General features: G+C 43.4%; 1 protein-coding gene across 1 annotated transcript in view; it reads left to right on the top strand.

Annotated features, from left to right (window-relative positions):
- LOC309585353 (neuronal acetylcholine receptor subunit alpha-7-like) overlaps positions 1-18,749 on the top strand; it is a gene marked incomplete at both ends in the record, with an annotated part of 57,020 nt that overhangs the window by 18,962 nt on the left and 19,309 nt on the right. The window contains 4 exons of the mRNA XM_082302020.1: positions 12,650-12,694; positions 14,347-14,456; positions 16,797-16,876; positions 18,047-18,214. Of these exons, the coding sequence (XP_082158146.1) occupies positions 12,650-12,694; positions 14,347-14,456; positions 16,797-16,876; positions 18,047-18,214 (403 nt within the window). The remainder of the gene's footprint in view (positions 1-12,649; positions 12,695-14,346; positions 14,457-16,796; positions 16,877-18,046; positions 18,215-18,749) is intronic.

Raw genomic sequence — 18,749 nt, 5'->3', positions numbered from 1 at the left:
GACCGTGTTCTGGTTTCCTCACAGGAGAAAACAATGTGAAGAAGATGAAAACAAATCTCCTTGTTGCATGGGAATGAGAAGGGGTTTGCCACTGATCCTCAAAAAAACTTGTGCCTTACCCATGCCAAAACCTGGTATCACATCTAAAGCACTTCTATCTGGGACAGGTTCCATGATGTACCTCCATACATCTATTTTATACACATACTGTATTAAAATGTAATTAATCTTAAATTCATCTTCTGCTGACAGCCTGCTGAGAACAGCATTGGTGCCAATCTAGTTGCACTCTGCTACATAGAGAGAAAAGACTGCTCTGAGATCACTGTGGTTTTCCAAGCAGTACTACAAGTAACTACTTAAAATTTCACCTCCTCTTCCTACAACCATTCAAAGAAAATGTCAAAGCATGACTGCTTTGGATTAGGTTTTCTGCTTCTACGTGCATGTATTTGCCTACACAGGGTATGTATGGTTTTTAGCATTCAAAGCCAGCCATCATACTCAAAGCTGAGAAGAACATGTTCTCTGCTTGTCACAGCTGTGGTAGACATATGCAAATGAAGGACTTTAGGGTTCGGACTTTTCCCCAAAATTATATTAATTCATAACTACAGCCATGACAGGCCCATTACATTCAGGAAACAAATGAGCAGAAAGAGACAGTTACAGCCCCTGTTTAACAGCAGGGTTCAGTTCAGTTTGCCTTGTCCTCTGTGTGTAAGGACAACTTCATGCTGAGCTGTCTCATGTGTATGCCATTTTTGAGGGTCACTTTTGCTTGGAGCCTGACCCCCCGGCACTCCCTGTGCATCAGAAGGGCACTGGCTGGTGATCTCTCCCACAGAGCACTGTCAGGCACTGCCAAGCCCTGCCAACCCAAGCAAGGGTAGACATCCGAGAGTACCTGGAACAAAAATTCTCATTTTGACTAAGAGTGCAGTCAGTTGGTGAGGCTAGTGTAATTAAGAAATGGGGCATGACATTTTCTGCAGCACAGGAAATGCAAGCATTCTCCATTGGCACCATGTAAAAGGAACCTGCTAGGTGGAAACTATTTGTCATCATGAGTGATGGTTTTCATTGCTCCTGTTGGCATTTGCAGGAGACCTTATCTGAAGGGGTGTATACGTGGTTCCATTGTTAAGTTATTAACAAAAAATACAGCTGTTGAGGTCCCTGCATATGGTGGAGTCCTGTAGTACTTTTCTCATTCATGTTCAGCCTTCCAGCTGCCAATGTCAGAGGTCATAATGACAAAAATGGGACTGAAGTGACAAGTGGGAAACCATGCCTAACAATCCATGAATCATTTTTCACTTCCGGAAGCCAAAAAATACATCATTTTCCTGTATTTTGGGCTGCAAACCCAAAACAAATGCTGTATCTGGAAAAATTTATTACAGACTGTTTTGATTCAATTGCACAGTGTGCAAAATGATTGTACATCCTAGGGACTGCAGGATTATCCCAAACCTAATCACATGCTTGCAAACAATCTCACTTTAAAACTGCAGATGGTGTTGCTACATTGTTGCTCCACATTTTTGGAAAGCAGCAAGACAAGGTAATGTAATAGTTTAGTAGGACAACAAAAACAAAGACTCACTTTGGGTTTTTTTCCTGAAAACTGGATCTGTGCCTTGCTGTTCACAGAAAACAAGGGAAAAGATCCTCACATACTTTCACCGAGCGCTCAGGTGCAGTTGCTATAAGCAGCATACTAGCTTAGCAGCACAGATATTTTTGCCTTCCGTACCCAGAACTTACCAAAATGTTGGATTCAAACTTAAGCTTCCATTGGTTTCCCCTAAATCAGAGACTACAGCCCTGAGAGGAGTTGGGGTTTTTTGTTATTTTGGGTTGGTTTGTGAGGTTTTTTTAGGAGTGCTTGGTAAGAGAACAACTTCTAAATGCAGGCATCTGTTGACACTGAAGCTGCCTTCACCTGTCTGCTCATTTCTCAGGTGATCTACTGATCAAATAATAGGACTGTTGAACTCAGTCCTCAGGAGCTCAGACCTCTTTGCTGGGGAGCTCTCTATCTGAGTGAGAGTTGCCAAAGCTAGAGGCTGCCTGTCAGTATACTGTGCCAGAAGTTAAAGTTGAGAAGGCAGGACGCAAGGCTATGCCTGGCCCTGGGGTGCATCCTGTCCTCCTACTGTTGGCTTTTTCATAAAATCTTTGTCAGATCTGAATGCCTTTAGCAGTTGATATCCTTGGTTTTAAATTATTTTGTTTCATAAGCTTTCTAGGGCTGCTTCTGCAGATGTATTGAAAGGCCAGAAAGTTCAAGGTTTATTTTCTAGCTCTAATTCACCTCTTCCTTCTTAAACTGACCTTATAGCTTCTAGGTCATCCGCTCCCACCTTTCATTCCAGCACCATCAAACATACAAAAATCAATGCTGGATGTTATGTAGTAAACCCAGAACAACAGACAAGTAATTCAAAGAAACAAATAAAAATATGCTGTGCACATAAGCACCTATTCATTTGTTATTCCCAATATAGTATCAGTATTTAATGGATTAAACCATAATCCCTGTAGTACATCCCGTACAAATCTTTTACAGATAGATATCTTTAATAATGTGAGCTTGACCATTCAACTGACTCTTTCAGGCCTTCTAGATTAAAGTATCTTTTTTTTTCCCTTTCCTAATAATGCCTTTGCATTTATTTGTGGGCTTCCTGCATAGCTTTTGTGAGCGATGCTTAACTCTGTTTCTCCTTGAAAGACCTCCTCTACCAAACCATGTATATTTCCGGAAAGTTTTTTTTCACTCTCATCTTGCAAGAGCAGTGAGGCTGATGCAAAATGGTGCAACTGAGAAGAAAAACAGACTGGACACCATTATAAAAGCTGAAAATCAGTAATTAGTGATCATGAATAGTAGTCATTAAAATTCCAGACAGAAAAATTGCAGAAAGGATTCTAGACCAACAGATTCATTAGAGTTAAATCCCAAAATCTCTCTCCTGGTCACAGAACTCACTTAGTGTGACCAATTTTCAACTCTGTGAAGAAAAAATAAAATTCCTCTCCATTAGCATAGGAAGATCTTGAAAATTGGGAAATTCAGGGCTAATTGAGACATGAATTATTATTTTGGCTGTCTCCTATGTGCGAGACATTGTCAAAATGCCAGTCTCACTAAACCAATTAAACATGCAACATGTGAATTTGCTAGGACAATGAAGTTAAGCACCATGGGTAGCATGGCTTCCTGACTAATACTTCTTGGCACACACTTGCATGAAACATTATGATGGAGCTTTTGTTACCTAAACTTTATTGGCATCTTTTTATTTTATTTGACTTCTGCCCCACTCAGTGCAGAGTGGGAGCAGTTCACTTAGTGAGCAGCAATTCCATGGTTTGTTTTCTTTCAGCATGGTTCCCCAAGAGGTACTTAGTGGCAATGGCTCCAGCAAAAGAAAGACTGATTTCCTTCTGAGATTTTTAGTTGTGGTCATCTAGCTTGGGCATTTCACGATAATTAAACAATTTTCTGTCTGTCTGGTGAAAAGACTGTACTCTGTTATTTGTACATGTGGGAATTTAGATCTTGAGCTCATGTATGTTCCTTAATTTTGGGTAACTAATCTGAGGCATCAAGGATTTGCAATAAAGCAGTTAAGCCAAAACTGTTGGGGTGGCCTTGAACCTCATATTTCTTAGTTTCTCTGAGTCCTGAGAGACAGTGAGTTCAGCTTCTCAGTAAAAACCTTCCTCCCATTTTCTATCCCTGATCACAGACTTTAAGAGATCACTTGAGTTTTGAAACAGGCCTCCATTCCCTTACTTTTTGCTGTCACAGCAGCATGCAAATACAGAAAGAAAAAGCAAAGGCAACTTTGCAGATAGACTGAGTGTGAGTCTCTGATAAGTATTCAGGGCTGGTTTTCTCAGCCATCCTTCTACTGTTTTCCTTGTGATTTCAAATGCTGGAAAGGTCAGTTAATAATTAATATCCTGGAATAACGATTTGTGTCTAGTCCTGTTTGTTGAAGCACCTGCCAACTGTGTGCAAAATACATGGAGGCCTATTTCAGGAGGAGGTATCCACCCTGGAGAATATAAAAACTATCTACATGCTATGTGTGGATCATTTTGGATTTTAATGGAGGACTGACTGCTTTTGTATGGTGACATAACACCCTTTCCCCCAGGAACTAAGCATGTATGTCAGTTTATTCAAGCAGTCAGAGAGCAGCACTGTGCTGGAAGGCCATGTGAGGCCCTCTGACGCAGCATCTGGCATTTTCATGAGAAGTATCTTTGAAACAGTGGGACAAAGCTGATGCCCAGGATCCCAGGATCCCAGAGAACTGTGGGGACAGGGAGTCCTGCAATTTGCAGGTCTTTGTGGAGGAACTTAAACAGTCTCAAGACCAGTGTTGGTGTCTACATTGTGTCACAGTTCACAGGAGTCCTGATCTTCAGGGACTAGTGCAAACATACAACATAGAAAAATAAAATTAGTTTCCTAAGTCAAGTACCCACAGCACCAGGCAGTAGTTGAAAGTCTTGTCGCATGGGTGGGGCAAGAACAAGACTGCCTTTTTTCACTACAATGAAAATTGGAAAATTGGAAAATAATGGGGGAAAAGGCAAGTAAGACATGAATCAAATAGGAGACTCCCAGTCACCAGTTCTGCCAGTGAGTGGGAGGGCTGCCTACTCTGAAGCCCTGACTGGCAACAGAAACTGGCATTTCTTCCCTTATTTCTTCTTTCCGATCTCACCTTTAAGGAATGCATGGGTTCAGTACTTGCTGCAGTGACTTTTGTATGCAGGCCTTTGCATTTAACGTCCATATCTGGTTGGTCTCTGACATACAGGGAGCCAAGGCTTTCACAAGGAATACCTCTTGAGGACTTTGATACCCATGCATTATACAGCCTAAGGAATATGATTGGCACCCCTGTGTTTGCAGGCTTCTCTGGAACAGTCCCTGTTTCAGTGTTGTTCTCCTCCCAGTACAAGGTTCTCTTGAACTCTCCACTCTGACCAGAAGTGATTGCTCCTGTCTCAGGGGCTTGCAAGGGGAGGAATGTGATCTGACAGTGGCCAAAACCTCCAATATGTAAAGTTCCTGTCTCAAAAGCAAGCAAGTAGACACTGCTGAAAGCAGCAGATACAGATGTAAGGGTACTCCCCCAGACTGCTCTTCTGGAGAGAGAAGAATTCAGGTGGTTACAGACAGGGGACACTGCCTTTGTAGTAGCTGCTACACAGCGGAAAGACCAAAGGCAGACTGCACTGCTTGCTCACAGTGAAAGAATACATACCTCTGCAACATAGGGGGGGCCCAAGAAAGGCATGACCTCCAGAAACCAGTGGCATCAGATGGAAGTGTGATTCAACCCTAGATGAAAAACACTTATGAGACATTACGTCCAACCATTCATAGGAGAAAACCCTGAGAAAGGTGTTGCTGATGGGCAACAAAATACTCAGCAGGTGTTTGTTCTTATGTTATTCCTTTGTATTTTTGTTTTTCTCCACAGTCTTTCACCTTGACTCTGGGCCTTCCTGTCTGATTTCCATCTTCCTCCTGAGGGTGCTTTGTTAAAGGAATTGAGATGAAGTACTTAAACTTTAGGTATTCCTATGGAGTTGATGTTACCATGGCAAGGTTTATTCCAGCTTATTAACGAGACCCCTGAAATACAAAGGCTGTCCAGCGATACTTACCTGAATGTTGCCAAGGCAACCTGGGCACTCCTCAAAATTACTGGTTCTGTGAGCCTTCAACCATTCGATGCATTTGAGCTGAGTTTTAGATAATCAGCTGAAGATTGTGTGCAGATTGGTGGTTCAGCAATGGAAAGGAGTGCCTGTGCAGTCATAAACTGAGAATACAAGTGTCATACATGAAATCCCTAATTAGCTTGGTCTTCGCATGTTAAGTGCTTTAATTAGTTAATTTTGAGTTAAATAATTTTTTAAATTAAATGTTAAAGTTAACCCATCAGCCCAGGTACAGAAATCAAGTTCTGTTATTAGTGTTTTCACTTGTTCAAAGCAGTTTATTTGTACCAGTCCCAGTTAAAATCCCCCAGTTAAAAGTTTCCCAGTTAAAAATCCCTTTTCAAACTTTAAACCACTTGTACACTGTAAGAGTTGTTTCTCCCATGTTCATTGTCTACTTTTACAAATGTTTTAAGATGTATTAGATGTATTTTAATTTTTTTTTAAGGGTTTCTACTTTGCACCTTAGACCCAGGACCAACTCCAAAACCCCAGTTTCTAACAGCCAACAGCTATTTTTAGCCCCATAGCCATTATTCTGCAGGCAAGCTCCATGGCAACCTGAATCTTAATGAGGGCATGTTACCACCCTTGCTTCAGCTGATACTACCCCCCCTGACAACGACGAGCTATTGGTAGACAGAGATGATCTGTCAAAAGGGAAGCACCAATCACTTGGGACCAAAGGGGTGTGCTATGGGCGGGCTGTGGGCGGACTGGGGCAGAGCAAAGGCACTATAAAATAACGAAGCAAGTTTCAGAGCCGTGCAGACCACTGCATATTAGAGGTAGTGGGTGCTAGTTCTGGGTGTTAAAGCCTTACTCCTATTAAGGACCCTTTAATAATTTTTTCTTGACTTTTGGATTAGCTGAAAGTCAGTCCAGCACTGCAAGTTCTTCTGCCAGAGGTCTAGTGCTGTCTAAGCCTGAAGATCTCTAATCCCTGCCCTCCTGGGGCATACCTCCTGAGCCACTAGGATCCCAAATTTTTATGTTTTGCTAATTTTTGTAATTCTTCAATTTTTCTGTTTTTAATAAATTATTTTAATTCTTACTACGAGTTGTCTCATTCCTCACAACAAGCATTTGAAAGCTTGGTCAGTTCCACTGGATATTTTGAATACAACCCCACTCAAAGATCAGTGTCTCTGCTAACAAACTTTCCAAGTCTCCATGTCAATGTCTTTGTGTCACTTGACTGTTTCCCTTCTCGTCCTCAGATGTTCAGGTACAAAAACAATGGGGAAAAAATAAAAATTAACCAAAGTAGTACCAAAGTAGTCACACATGACTTCTGAGAGTTACGTATTCAATTTGGGACTTTTCTGATCATTGTCTTGAAATAATTCAGTGGCTGATTCAACTCCACTTCTGTGGCTCTGCGAGAGGGTGAAAATTAGTGACTCTTGCTGGTCACCTGGTAATAAATAACCTTGCTACGAAGATGACATGTAATCATATGATGTCACTACTGAACCAGGAAGGACTTTGGGGTTTTTTGTCCACGTGATATGGCCTGGGTAATTATGTGGCTAAGGTCAACTTAGATGTTGATCTGGCAAGGGAGAGTCTATTGACAGGCAGTGGTGCACAATGCAGGCAGATGTACATACACTGTAAGCTTTGAAATTATGGCAGGGAGAAGAAACTTAAACTACAACATTCACATGTCACAGCATGTGCACCAGAACAAACTGTCACTTTCTATGGGTCAAAGGTGGCTGTAGGAATAAGCAGATATCCAGGGCAGAGGATTAACTGGAGTCAGGCTGGAGATAGAAAGGGGAGAAAATGATTCAGATAAATACAGGAAAGAACAAGTGTTGTACTCACTAGTGATGACAGCTTTTCCAGCATTTTTAAATACAGGAGCAAAATTATTTGCAAACCAGGAGGACAGTCAAGGGAGTGATGGAAAAACACCTCTGGGAGCTGATCATTTTCAGCCTCACCAGAATCTTTGCAGGGCTGCTTTCAGTGCTTTGCTGCACAGAAAGTTGGGAGCTGAGAGCCAGCCCAATGCAGGGGGAAGGTCATTGCCAATGCGACAGTGCCAAGGCAGGAATCTTCAACAGAAAAAGCAGTGTGATAGGTTATTCAAGTCTTCTCCTGGGAGGAAAGTCATCCTCTCAACTAACCTTTAAACACCTCTGCATAAACCAATGACACAGAGCGAGGGAAATGCCTTCAGCACTTCCCAAGCTCAATAATTAGCTTTTACTTAGGCAAGCTAAGTGATCAGTGATCTCCTGAGACAGAGTAAAGCACACGCATGTTCCAGGTTATTTGTTTGTGAGTGTCTATGTAACAGAAAAATACATCACTTTCTGTGCCAAGATATTTTAGAGGGGCCTACAGTACACAGGTCCTGATAAAGATGGCAGGAGCTGCAATTCTTCTGCAGCTCTGGAAAGGTGAGGCAGTCAGCCCACTGCAAAGGCCAAAGTATTTCCTTACAGAATGGAAAGTTACATGGCTCAGTAAACCACCCCAAAGAGGGAAAGCTCCATAAACACGTCGGCTCTGAAATGCCTCTTGGTCTAATAGGGGGTGGATTCAGACTCAAGATTCCCATGGCCCTTATGTCCTCGACAGCCCCAGCAGGCCCTTTTTCCTTGGTTCCTCAGTGTCCTTCTCTAGAAAGGACTTAGCAAGAGAGCTACACCTGGACAAATGCCTGCCCAGTGTAAAGTCAGTGTCCTGACTTTTGATACTGGCTCAGCGCCAGGCACCCACGCTCATTCACCCTCCCCTGCCATAGCTGGGCAGAGGAGAGAAAAATAAATTAATGAAGAGTTCATGAGTTAAGGAGAGTGAGAAAACGCTTCAAGGGCAAAACAGGCTCAACTAAAAGTTGCAAAGTGAATTTACTACTAACAGAGTCAGAGAAGGATAACGAGAAGTAAAATAAGCCCTTAAAACATCTTTTTCCCCCCAGCCCCTCCCTCCTTCCCACCAACAGTGCAGGGAGACAGAGCATGGGGATTTGGTCAGTTCATCACCCGAGGTTTTCTTCCACTTCTCAGGGGAAAGGAGTTGTTTCCCTGTGAGACCGTGGGGTCCCTCCCACGGGAGACAGTTCTCCGTGAACTTCTCCTGTGTGGGTCCACTCTCAGAAGCAGCAGTCCTGCCACACCTGCTGGGATGTGAATTCCCCCCCACGGGCAAACAGTCCTCCCAAAACTGCTGCGCCGTGGGTCTCTCTTCCACGGGATGCAGTCCTCCAACCCTCTCTCTCCACTGGGTCTCCCACTGGATCACAGCCCCCTCCAGGCACCCCCCCGCTCCGGCACGGGCACCTCCCCCAGGGGCTGCGGGTGGATCTCTGCATCCTCCATGGACCCATGGGCTGCAGGGGCACAGCTGCTTCACTATGGCCATCACCACGGCCTGCAGAGGCATCTCAGCTCCGGGCCCTGGAGCACCTCCACCCCCTCCTTCTCCACTGACCCTGGTGTAGCTATGTTTTCCCTCACGTGTTCTCACCTCCTTCTCTTCTCTGACTAGAAGAAAAACTGTGTGTACTCTGTTTTGATTTTCTTCTTAAATATGTAATCACAGAGGCGTTACCAACCTCTCTAATTGGCCCAGCCTTGGCCAGCAGCATGTCCATCTTCAGAGCAATCAGGGACTGGCTCTGCTGGACATGGTGGAAGCTTCCAGCAGCTTCTCACAGAAGCCATCTCTGTGATGGCCATGTAAAACCAACACAGTCATATTTGCTGCTTCTGCAAACCAGGCACTTCGGCAAACTCAGATCCTTGTTTGAAAAATATTTTGTTCTGTTGTGCAATAAGAAGGATCCATCAGGCTGCATCTGTTGACCAGCACTGCATATGGAAGCATTTTCTGTGTTTTGCGAAAATGTCAAATGCCATTTAAGAGCTCAGAAGCCTGAAGGCAAGGATGGGTATAGTCTCTGAACGGCCAGGAAAACATCCTGAAGTGATATTTTATTTCACCCAAGCTAAGAGAGACATAAGCAGCCTGAAGCCCAAGTTAGACTTTGTGGTTTTGCTGCTATCTAAACACAAGACAAGGAAGACCATTGTTACTTTCTAGATAAGCTTTTGAGAACTCAAAAAGATAAGTTTTCCTTTGACTTCAAAACAAATCTAAGTACAGTAGCCCTGTGAAAAGGAGGCAAAGCAGACCCAAGACAATAAATTTAATGCTATGTGAAATACCTGGCTGAAGAATTATTTGGAGTCAAAGCTGATTAGCCAGGTCATTAGTATCTGACACACAAATAAACAGGTAAGGACAACAAACTGTTTTGTGAAATACAGAAGTCAGCCCAAGATGTCTTCCTTTGCAAGCTGTCAAGTATAAACTTACTGTGTCAGACAAAAATGAGTTTCCTTGTAACTCAGAGCCACATATGAAAGGCTCCTGATGGAAGGCACCTCCACATGCTGGAAACCCACAGCCTCACATGTACATTGGGCTTTAATTCATTCCCCTGTGGTTTACAAAGGTAGATGACAAAAATAAGGAATGTCCCCTTCCCTGTAGGTTTCAGTGTAGATGGGGAAAATCCTTAATTTTGCACAGCAGAGGCACTGGCTGACTGTTGCTGACCATGTTTTTAATCATGGTGCTCAAGCTCCTTTGAGAGTGCACAGAAAGTCTTTGTTAGGAGGACCTGTGCAGCTTACAAGTATAAAGCATTATTTGGCTAATGACACAAAATGTTGTTAGGATTTGATGTGCAGTTCAGAGGACCGTCATGCTCACCAGCCCTACAGGACACCTCAGGAGTCATTGGTGGCCAGGAATGCATCAGTGAGATGGGCTGGCAGCTGGCCTCTCAGGATCCCTGAGGCACAACCTCTGTGTTGCTGGGTTGCTTTCATTTCCTGGTCAGTGGACACAGATATCTCTGATGACTCTATCAATTATCAGCTCTGGGGTTATTCTTTACTTTAGGATTTTATTTTTCAAGATGGTGTTTGAATCCTTCAGCATCTAAAAAGCTTGTCTCAACAAGCCCAGTCCTTCTGTTATTTTTCTGTAGATTTTCTTACTTGCTTCAACCACAGCAACCAAGGGAACAAAAGGGGGTGCAGATGGACCAGGCCTCTGGAGGTGGGTTGTAGTTTGCATAGAGAGAGGCATACATTTGCTAAAGCAGCAGAGAGGAGAAAGGGAAATATATGAACAGTGTAACACTATAAAATCACATCTGATTTTTGTGTGGCATCTCATAGCAGCAGAAGCAGTGTAGTCAGGTCCCAAGGGGACTCGAGGTAGGGTGGTAGACAGTTTTATGTGAATCACTATGGCAAAGACCTGTTTCATGTCTGAAATTCACCTTTCCTGGAGACAGGAGCCTGGCTGAGAGCCTCACTCTGGCCACAGTGCTGAAACAATCAGGAATCCTCCCGATCAATGATGTCTCCCTTTCTAGGTTGTGGTGTTTCTGGAACTCCCAACAGCCCAAATGAAAGGAGAAGAGATCATGTTACAGACAAGGTTCATGCTAAGAGTTCAGCAGTACCACTGGTCCAGTGTCTGGTGTGCTGGGGAATCAGTAAAGAGGAGACTTTTCTGGGCAGTTCTCCTTCATGTATTAGCCTAGGAGTCTGCAGTTCCTGCATGGGACACAGAAGAAGTAACTCCAGAGGACTCACAGAAGACCACACACTCCTAGGGTTGCAGCTCAGTGTAAGATGTTGCAGTTTGGTTTTGAGCAGCTCTTCCCTGACATTTCTGGGGTAGTTTCTTTGCATATGTACTGTGAGGGTAGCTCAGGAGGGTTGGAGGGGAGAAAAGGCAGAAGGAATGTAGCTTGAGGTGAGCAAACTGGCATTTTTCCAAAGTGAATAAGGCAGTTTAGGTTTTTCTACCTTGTTAGAGAGTAAGTACTGCAAAAAGGACATGACAAGGATGTCAAGGACATGCCTGTCCACGGAACTCTCTGCATGGTTTAAATTCCTGCCAAGCAGCTTGCAATTGCAATGTCTCCCACCCCAAACACTGCAGACAACCATGTAAGCTTCCTAGGGCATGGACACACACAGGGACAGCTGGGCATACAGTGAGCCAGTCCCCCTGAGTACCGCAGCCTCAGCTCCTGGGAAGTGCAGGCCATGGCTATGGTCGTCTTTGTGTACCTGTGTATCTGCACCACAGTGACTCCACAGCCCTGCTTCTCCCTCCCCACTGTGCAGGGTCCTGCACCTGCAGGGTAACTGCAGAAAACTGGGCACCTTGTGACTCCCCAAAGAACTTGGGCACCAGCTGGGTGGTGAGAGCATCTTGTTTCTGTTGTGAGAGATTCTTCCCCGTGGCCTCTGCATGTGAGTCTGAACGTGCAGACTCCTGCTCTGTGCAGGTGCCGTGTGAGCTCCCTCTCAGGCAGCATTCGTGTCCTTTTTTGTCAAGTGATAGCTTCTGTCCAAGGCTGTCCTTCCTTTCCTTTAACCAGAGCTAACTATGTAGCACTGACACTCAAAAGGAACAGCACTTCCAGCATTATTTCAGCATTGCTTTGCAGTGGCCGCAAATACAACGTAAAGTCTCCCAACTATGACACACAGTGTGGTACTAGAAAGCATCTTGTTTTGAGCAAGTAGCTAGAAGGTAAAACTTGGTAAGGGGTCCGTCCCCAGAAAAACAAGAGAAATCATCTAATACTTTCCTTTCTATTGTTAATCAGTTAGGATAAACACAGGAGATCTGTGGATTTAAAGGACAGTAAAAAAGTCACCATTGTCTGGGCCAAATAGTGGTGTTTCAGTGAGCTCACAATCTACTCCATGGAGTTTGGTTTATGTACCCCAAGAGTCTGGATTCTCTAAAAGACACAGAAACTCTTCCTCCTCTAATCAAACTGTTTCATCCCTTTTTCTCCTGTCTTTTCTTTCCTTCCTCCTTTTGTTCAAAGGATGAGAAGAATCAGGTGTTGATCACCAATGCTTGGCTACAGATGGTGAGTAACCTCTGTCAATAAAGTAGAGAAACTGTCTAATTGAAAACTACTGGATATGATTTCTTAGCTTAAAAGCAAGACTGCTATCTTATAGCTTGTGTGTAATGTAATGCAAGCAGTCATTTTGAGTCCTTTAAAATTTCCTAGTACTCCTTTTAGCATTGAAAATTAAATTCAGGAGATTACACTAATCCTTTGGACAGACATGTTGACTTTTGGAGGAAACCAACTGCATTGTTTTGCCAGTGGATGTTGGGATCTAGTAACAAAGAGGGAGTTAGAGTCCCATCATAGCTAAGAAGAGAATCTTCAAGGCCCTCTCCATAACCAGTTATGGGAACTTCCGAATGAGCCAGGCACCTAGTAAGACCCAGGCAACCTGCACTTGCCACTTCTGGGAAAATCCCACCTCTGCATGAAATTGGGAGCCAGGACACCTGCCCCTGAACACAGAAGTGGTCACTGGACCACGTGGAGACTACTCATAGTGGGTGATGGGGTGTCCAGGGACCACAGAGAGCCCGATGCTGCACTGCTGCTGGCAGCGCCCAGGCACCTCTCTGGGATATTGCTTTCCTTCGTGCTTTACAAACCTCTTCCATAAACATTCCTCCTCCCTCTTCTGCAACTGCTCCAGCTGAGAATTCACCTGCACTACTCATGCAGGATAAGCAAAATTGACCTTCAGTAAGGGCTTTGTGGGAGGGAGTTTCCCATCAGGTCTGCCTGGCTGCCTCTGGTGAGGGATACAGAGTTTTCTTACGCTGCATAAACAGATCCCCTCAAGGGCTTGTGCTCAGGAAAGAAGCAGTTCTTGAAGGAAGAACCAGTGGGAGACTTGAATGATGAAACTAATTCTGCTTTGACTTTTGCAGCCAAACACTAGCTTATATTAGTATGTTCAACTGAAAAGGCTGTTTCTTCCCCAGCTACCTGCTGGGATTTGCAGCAGAAATGAGTATTTTTGAATTGCAAAAACTAACCCAGACAAACCTATATGACTACAGGATTGTTAAGTCAGAGCCTGTGGGTGTCCTGTCCCTTGCAGAGATGTTCTTCAGTTTTGGCACTGATAAGGGTTTCCCTTGCAGCCCTCCCATTGAGCTTCATTGTAAGTCATAAGGTTCATCCCAAAAGCTGTTCCTACACCTATCTTGAATTAACTGTGTTGAGGTGGAGGAGATGGGATCAGAAACAACTCCTTGGCATATAAAGTTTACTTGCCTACCTCTCAAAGCAAGGTGGTTAGTAAAAGAGTCACCCTACCTCTGTAACAGATTATATTATTTCCACCCAACGGGGACCCTCAGACCATGGTCCACCTACCACTGACCACCTCAAAAACCACTTCACCTCAGAACCAGCATACCTCATGGAGATGCCTACTGCCAGTGTTTCTGCTAGTCCACCAGGAAAGGTTTGGGATGCCTGGCTTCAGGCCACGAGATGAAGAGCTAGACACTGTCTTCAGTAGTCACACTGTTATTTCCTCTATATATGCCAGCCTTTCTTAATAATTAAAGCCAAGCATTAAACTATTATCATACTGCTGCTGTTGCTATTGGCAAAATCTGTTCTGTTCCCATAATATTCCAGAGAACTTACGAGACTTTTACAAGCTCATATAATCTGATGTATGTGTTTGCCAACAGTCCTGGGTTGATGTTTACTTGTCTTGGGATCAGTATGAATACCCAGGAGTGCAGAACCTGCGATTTCCTGCTGACCAGATTTGGGTACCAGACATTCTTCTGTATAACAGGTAAGCAAGATGTGAAATGGCCAGTAGGAGACTAGAACTAGGTGCTGAAAATCAGCTGTGCTTCACTGATATTACTGGCCTTTTGCCCTCTATGGATTTAACTCTTACTTTTAAAGAGTAACAAAAAGAAGCAAGCATCAGCTAAGAGATTTTTCTGATAGCCAGTCCAACTCTTCCTTCTGCATGTCTTCTTCAGCTTTTTCTCAGTGAACACAGAGAGAAAATTATCTATATTCTCTTCAAAATTACTGTATCTGCAGGAGAACTATTGTCATATATCTGTCATAGTGTTTCTGATTGAAGTAAACAAATGAATTCTCTTCTCACTTTCCTTATCACATATTTTATAAACCTCTCCATCATTCTTCTTCCACTCTGAACACTCTCTAATCTGTTTTTCCTTCTCCAGAGATGAATCTAGCTCTCTACACAGCATTTCTGCAGTGTTGAATGAAGTGGAAGCTCTCTAGACAGCTTAATGCTGTTAAAGTTTCCTTAATGCTTTCCAGGAGGAGGGGATTTAGGGTTTTCTCTAATAATATCTTAATTCTGTACTTATTTTTTGATCTATTGCAAACCCCAGATGTTGTAATTCAGCTCTGCTGGCTTACTAGATTTTCCCTGTTATGTATTTCTCTGACAGTTTTCAGGGTAATGCTTTTTAATTACCCAGAATAAATTGCATTTTGTTAGTTTCCAGAGTTCACCAAGATCCATCTTCCATTCCAAACCCTCGCTACAAGATATCCAAAGGAGGCCTGGAGACACCTAGCTTGCTTAAGTGTTCTTCATTACTTCAGCTTTGGTTCTTACTGTCTCTTTATTCCTTTTCGGTCTCTAAAAAGGCATACAGCTTGGTTGATATTACTGTAGTTTATAAGAACATGCTGAAATTCAGATAGATCACCAGCCTCCTCTTAGTCAGAAAAATAGATTGATTTGATGTGTTTGGCCCTTCACAAATCTATGCCAGATGTTTCACCCCATTTTCTTTGAAGTTAGGCTGATGTGTCTATAATTTCACCTTTAAAGGAAGTCAGAATTCTCTTTGATCTCCCCTAAATCACCATGCCCTTCCCTTTTCTCCACAAGCTCTCACAGATAATTGTTAATGCTTCAGAGGATATTTCGGCCAGTCCTTTCAGTTCTCAAGAGTAAATTTCATCACATCTGCTGAGTAGAATCTGTCTTATCTACATTTCCTTAACCTGTTCGTTCCCTGTTCTGTGATGGACTCCTGCCGCTGTGTGAGAATTAATTGCAAAGAGTGAAGCACACAGGGTGCAGGATACTGCAGCTCTCTGCACCCTGTTGGTTTTTTTTCCCTTCCATACCAAGTGATGGATCGATCCTTTGTCTTTTCATTGTCCCCTTGTATTTATAAAACCCTTTTTTTGTTGTCTTTTATGTCTTTGATAATTATTACTCATTCTGGACTTAGCCTTTTCAGTGTCATCCCCTGTTTTGTGTTGGGGACGATACTGAGGACTGAGAGCTCAAGACGTGGATAAAAAACAGATCAGAAGAGTAGTGGAGGCTCTGAATTTTTTACATCTGATTGAAAGACAGGGTAAGAATGGTGTAGTCGTGCAATATAGACCTGCACATAGCCACTACAGGCAAGGCTCTACAAGTCAGGTGATCCCTCTGTGGTTAATTTCTTCCCAAGAGACCGTCTGGAACAAGCCTCCAGACCTGCTTCTTTGAAGAATCATGTCCTTGTCTGATTTTATTTAAATCCTTTAATTTTCTCAGAATTGTTGGAATAGTGAAGAAATTCTCTTTTCTTGGTCCCTTTTGCTCTTGGAGTCTCAATAATTCTCCTCCTACAAGCCCCTAAAATAACTTCTCTCCAGTGGTTTCTTCCAATGCTAAAAGCAAACTCTTGTCCTCTCTGTCTCAGGAGACTGCAGAATTGTTACGTCAGGCCACCATTGCTGTTACAATAGATATCTGGGTAAGGTACAGATTACTTGATTTATGTGGTGAACTGCCTCATTTTGACAGGTGCCCTAGAAAGGCCTCATTGTCCCAACTGTCCAGTTTTTGGATACAGCTAATGTGACACTTTTGCCTCTTTTCCTTCTGCCTTTGTTCTGAGACGTTCAGCACTCTGCGTGTCACTTTTTTGAGGACATTGCAGCATGCAAGCAGCCTGGCCAGGTGCAGGCCGACAGTAACTATGAGGAACTGAGATGTTGGTCAAGGGTAAATTCTTCACCCAGATGTACGAACATAATTCAGCCAAAAGGTTATTTTTATGTTAACAGTTACATCTTTACTCACAGATCAGCTTGCTTTTTCTTTGTTTTGTTCTGTTTTGTTTATACTGTATTACAGTGCAGATGAAAGGTTTGATGCAACATTTCACACAAATGTGCTGGTGAACTACTCTGGATCCTGCCAATATATTCCTCCAGGTAGGGCACAGAGAGTATTTGTTCACTTTTAATCACAATTTCAAGCAGTTTTCCTTCATTAATGAAACCAAGGTGTTTAAAATCTGTCTGTGGAAATTTTGCAAGCTGTCTAATAATGGGACAGACTCACTAAGAAAATTCAAGTCCATTATCAGTGGTGTATTTCCACTTTACAAATCAGTAAAACGTTCTCCTGAGCAGTTTGCTCAGAATGTCCAGAGACCCACCTAAGGTGTCATCCAAAGTAAGGTGGTGTGTACCATGTTGTCGTGTTTCATGTGCAGTCCAGCTGGGTCTTTGTTGTGTGGAGACGTGAGCAGAGGAGACCCCAAGAGCAGCACTCACTCAGCATTAAAGCCCTTCCTGCCAGGCTGAGGCTACAAATCCAGGTCAAAAGACAAACTGGGGTTGGTCTCAGCCAGTTGGGCCCAAGTCTCAGTTCTCTTTTCACCTGTGTTGCTGATTCCAGCAGCCATGGACTCACCAGCAAGCACACAGGCTATGCCACAATTGCTCACTGTGGTGGACAAAAAATTCCTAAACTTTGTGTCGTAGCATAGCAGTCTCCAAGCAGGTCCAGAGGGCCCAGGGGGGGTCAGCAGGGACTTTCCTGAAGGCTGCTCCACTGTTGTTCCCTACCCCTTAGACCCCTTAAAGCATCCCAGAAAGTGAGCTAGACACATTCAGAGTAAAATTCAAGGCTCAGTTAGCACACAGATGATAAAGGTCAGCACTGGGCAAAGTTTAGCACAACAATGTATTGTCGAGGGACTGTGGGTCTGAGGCAGGCCTGACCAGGAACTCCTTTCAAAGAGCTGGTCACAGTACGCTCAGCCCCTGGAGCGTACTCTTTGCTTCTGTCAGACCAAGCAACACTGCCTGTAACCTGCTAGGGCCAGCCAGCACTTGGAGACAGGCTGGGCTGCTTCTGCATGGCTGTAGTGTCCTGGGCAACCTACCTCAAGGATGCAGTGACAGACATCTTCACTGGTGGGGGAAGGGAGGTTATTCTACTCATGGCAGCATCTTCCATCTCCAATACTTGTTTGGTTACCCCATGACTGTGTCCCGCAGAATTTCTGAAGATGAAATTTGCTCACAATCAGAGACAGATAAGGGTAATGAAATGCACCCTGCACATGCTTGATTGTGACTGATTTCTATCTACAGGCATTTTGAAGAGCACGTGTTACATTGATGTCCGCTGGTTCCCCTTTGATGTGCAGAAGTGTGATTTGAAGTTTGGCTCCTGGACTCACAGTGGCTGGTTGATTGACCTGCAGATGCTCGAGGCTGATATTTCCAACTACATCTCAAATGGAGAATGGGATTTAGTGGGTAAATTGGCCAGCCTACAAATTTTCAATAGTCTAATTTTCAAAGGCAAACCTGAAATATATAGAAATAAACAATCAATTGAACATGGAATATAGATATTAAAAAAATATATCTAAGAAGAAGCAAAAAAAGAGAAAAAAACCCCCCAAGTATCCGAGACAGCCGTTCAGCAACATTCATTGAACTGTGTCTGAAAACACTGTGTTCTGAAGCAATTGGCTGCCACCGAGTACATAAATGAAAGCTACTAGTCCTGACACATCTGAGCAGTGTGTCAGTACTAAACTTGGATGTGTCTTGTGTAGGTGAATGGAACTGTCAAATTTACTCTAACACAACAGCAAAATTGATTGGTGTAAAAAATATTTCAGCAAAACTTTTACATAAAGGGATCTTTCTCACCCAGAAAAGCATCGAAGTGTGTACCAGTTCATAAAACCTGCAGATTAGTATGTCTCTCTTCTATGCTTTGGAAGATACCTGTATTTTCAAAAGAACTTATGCCCAGAACTAGTTATTAAGAGTGAGATTCTAA

The sequence above is a fragment of the Coloeus monedula genome (genome assembly GCF_965178545.1).
Source record: "Coloeus monedula genome assembly, chromosome: Z".
NCBI classification, from domain to species: domain Eukaryota; kingdom Metazoa; phylum Chordata; class Aves; order Passeriformes; family Corvidae; genus Coloeus; species Coloeus monedula.
This window is presented reverse-complemented; position numbering and strand designations above follow the sequence as displayed.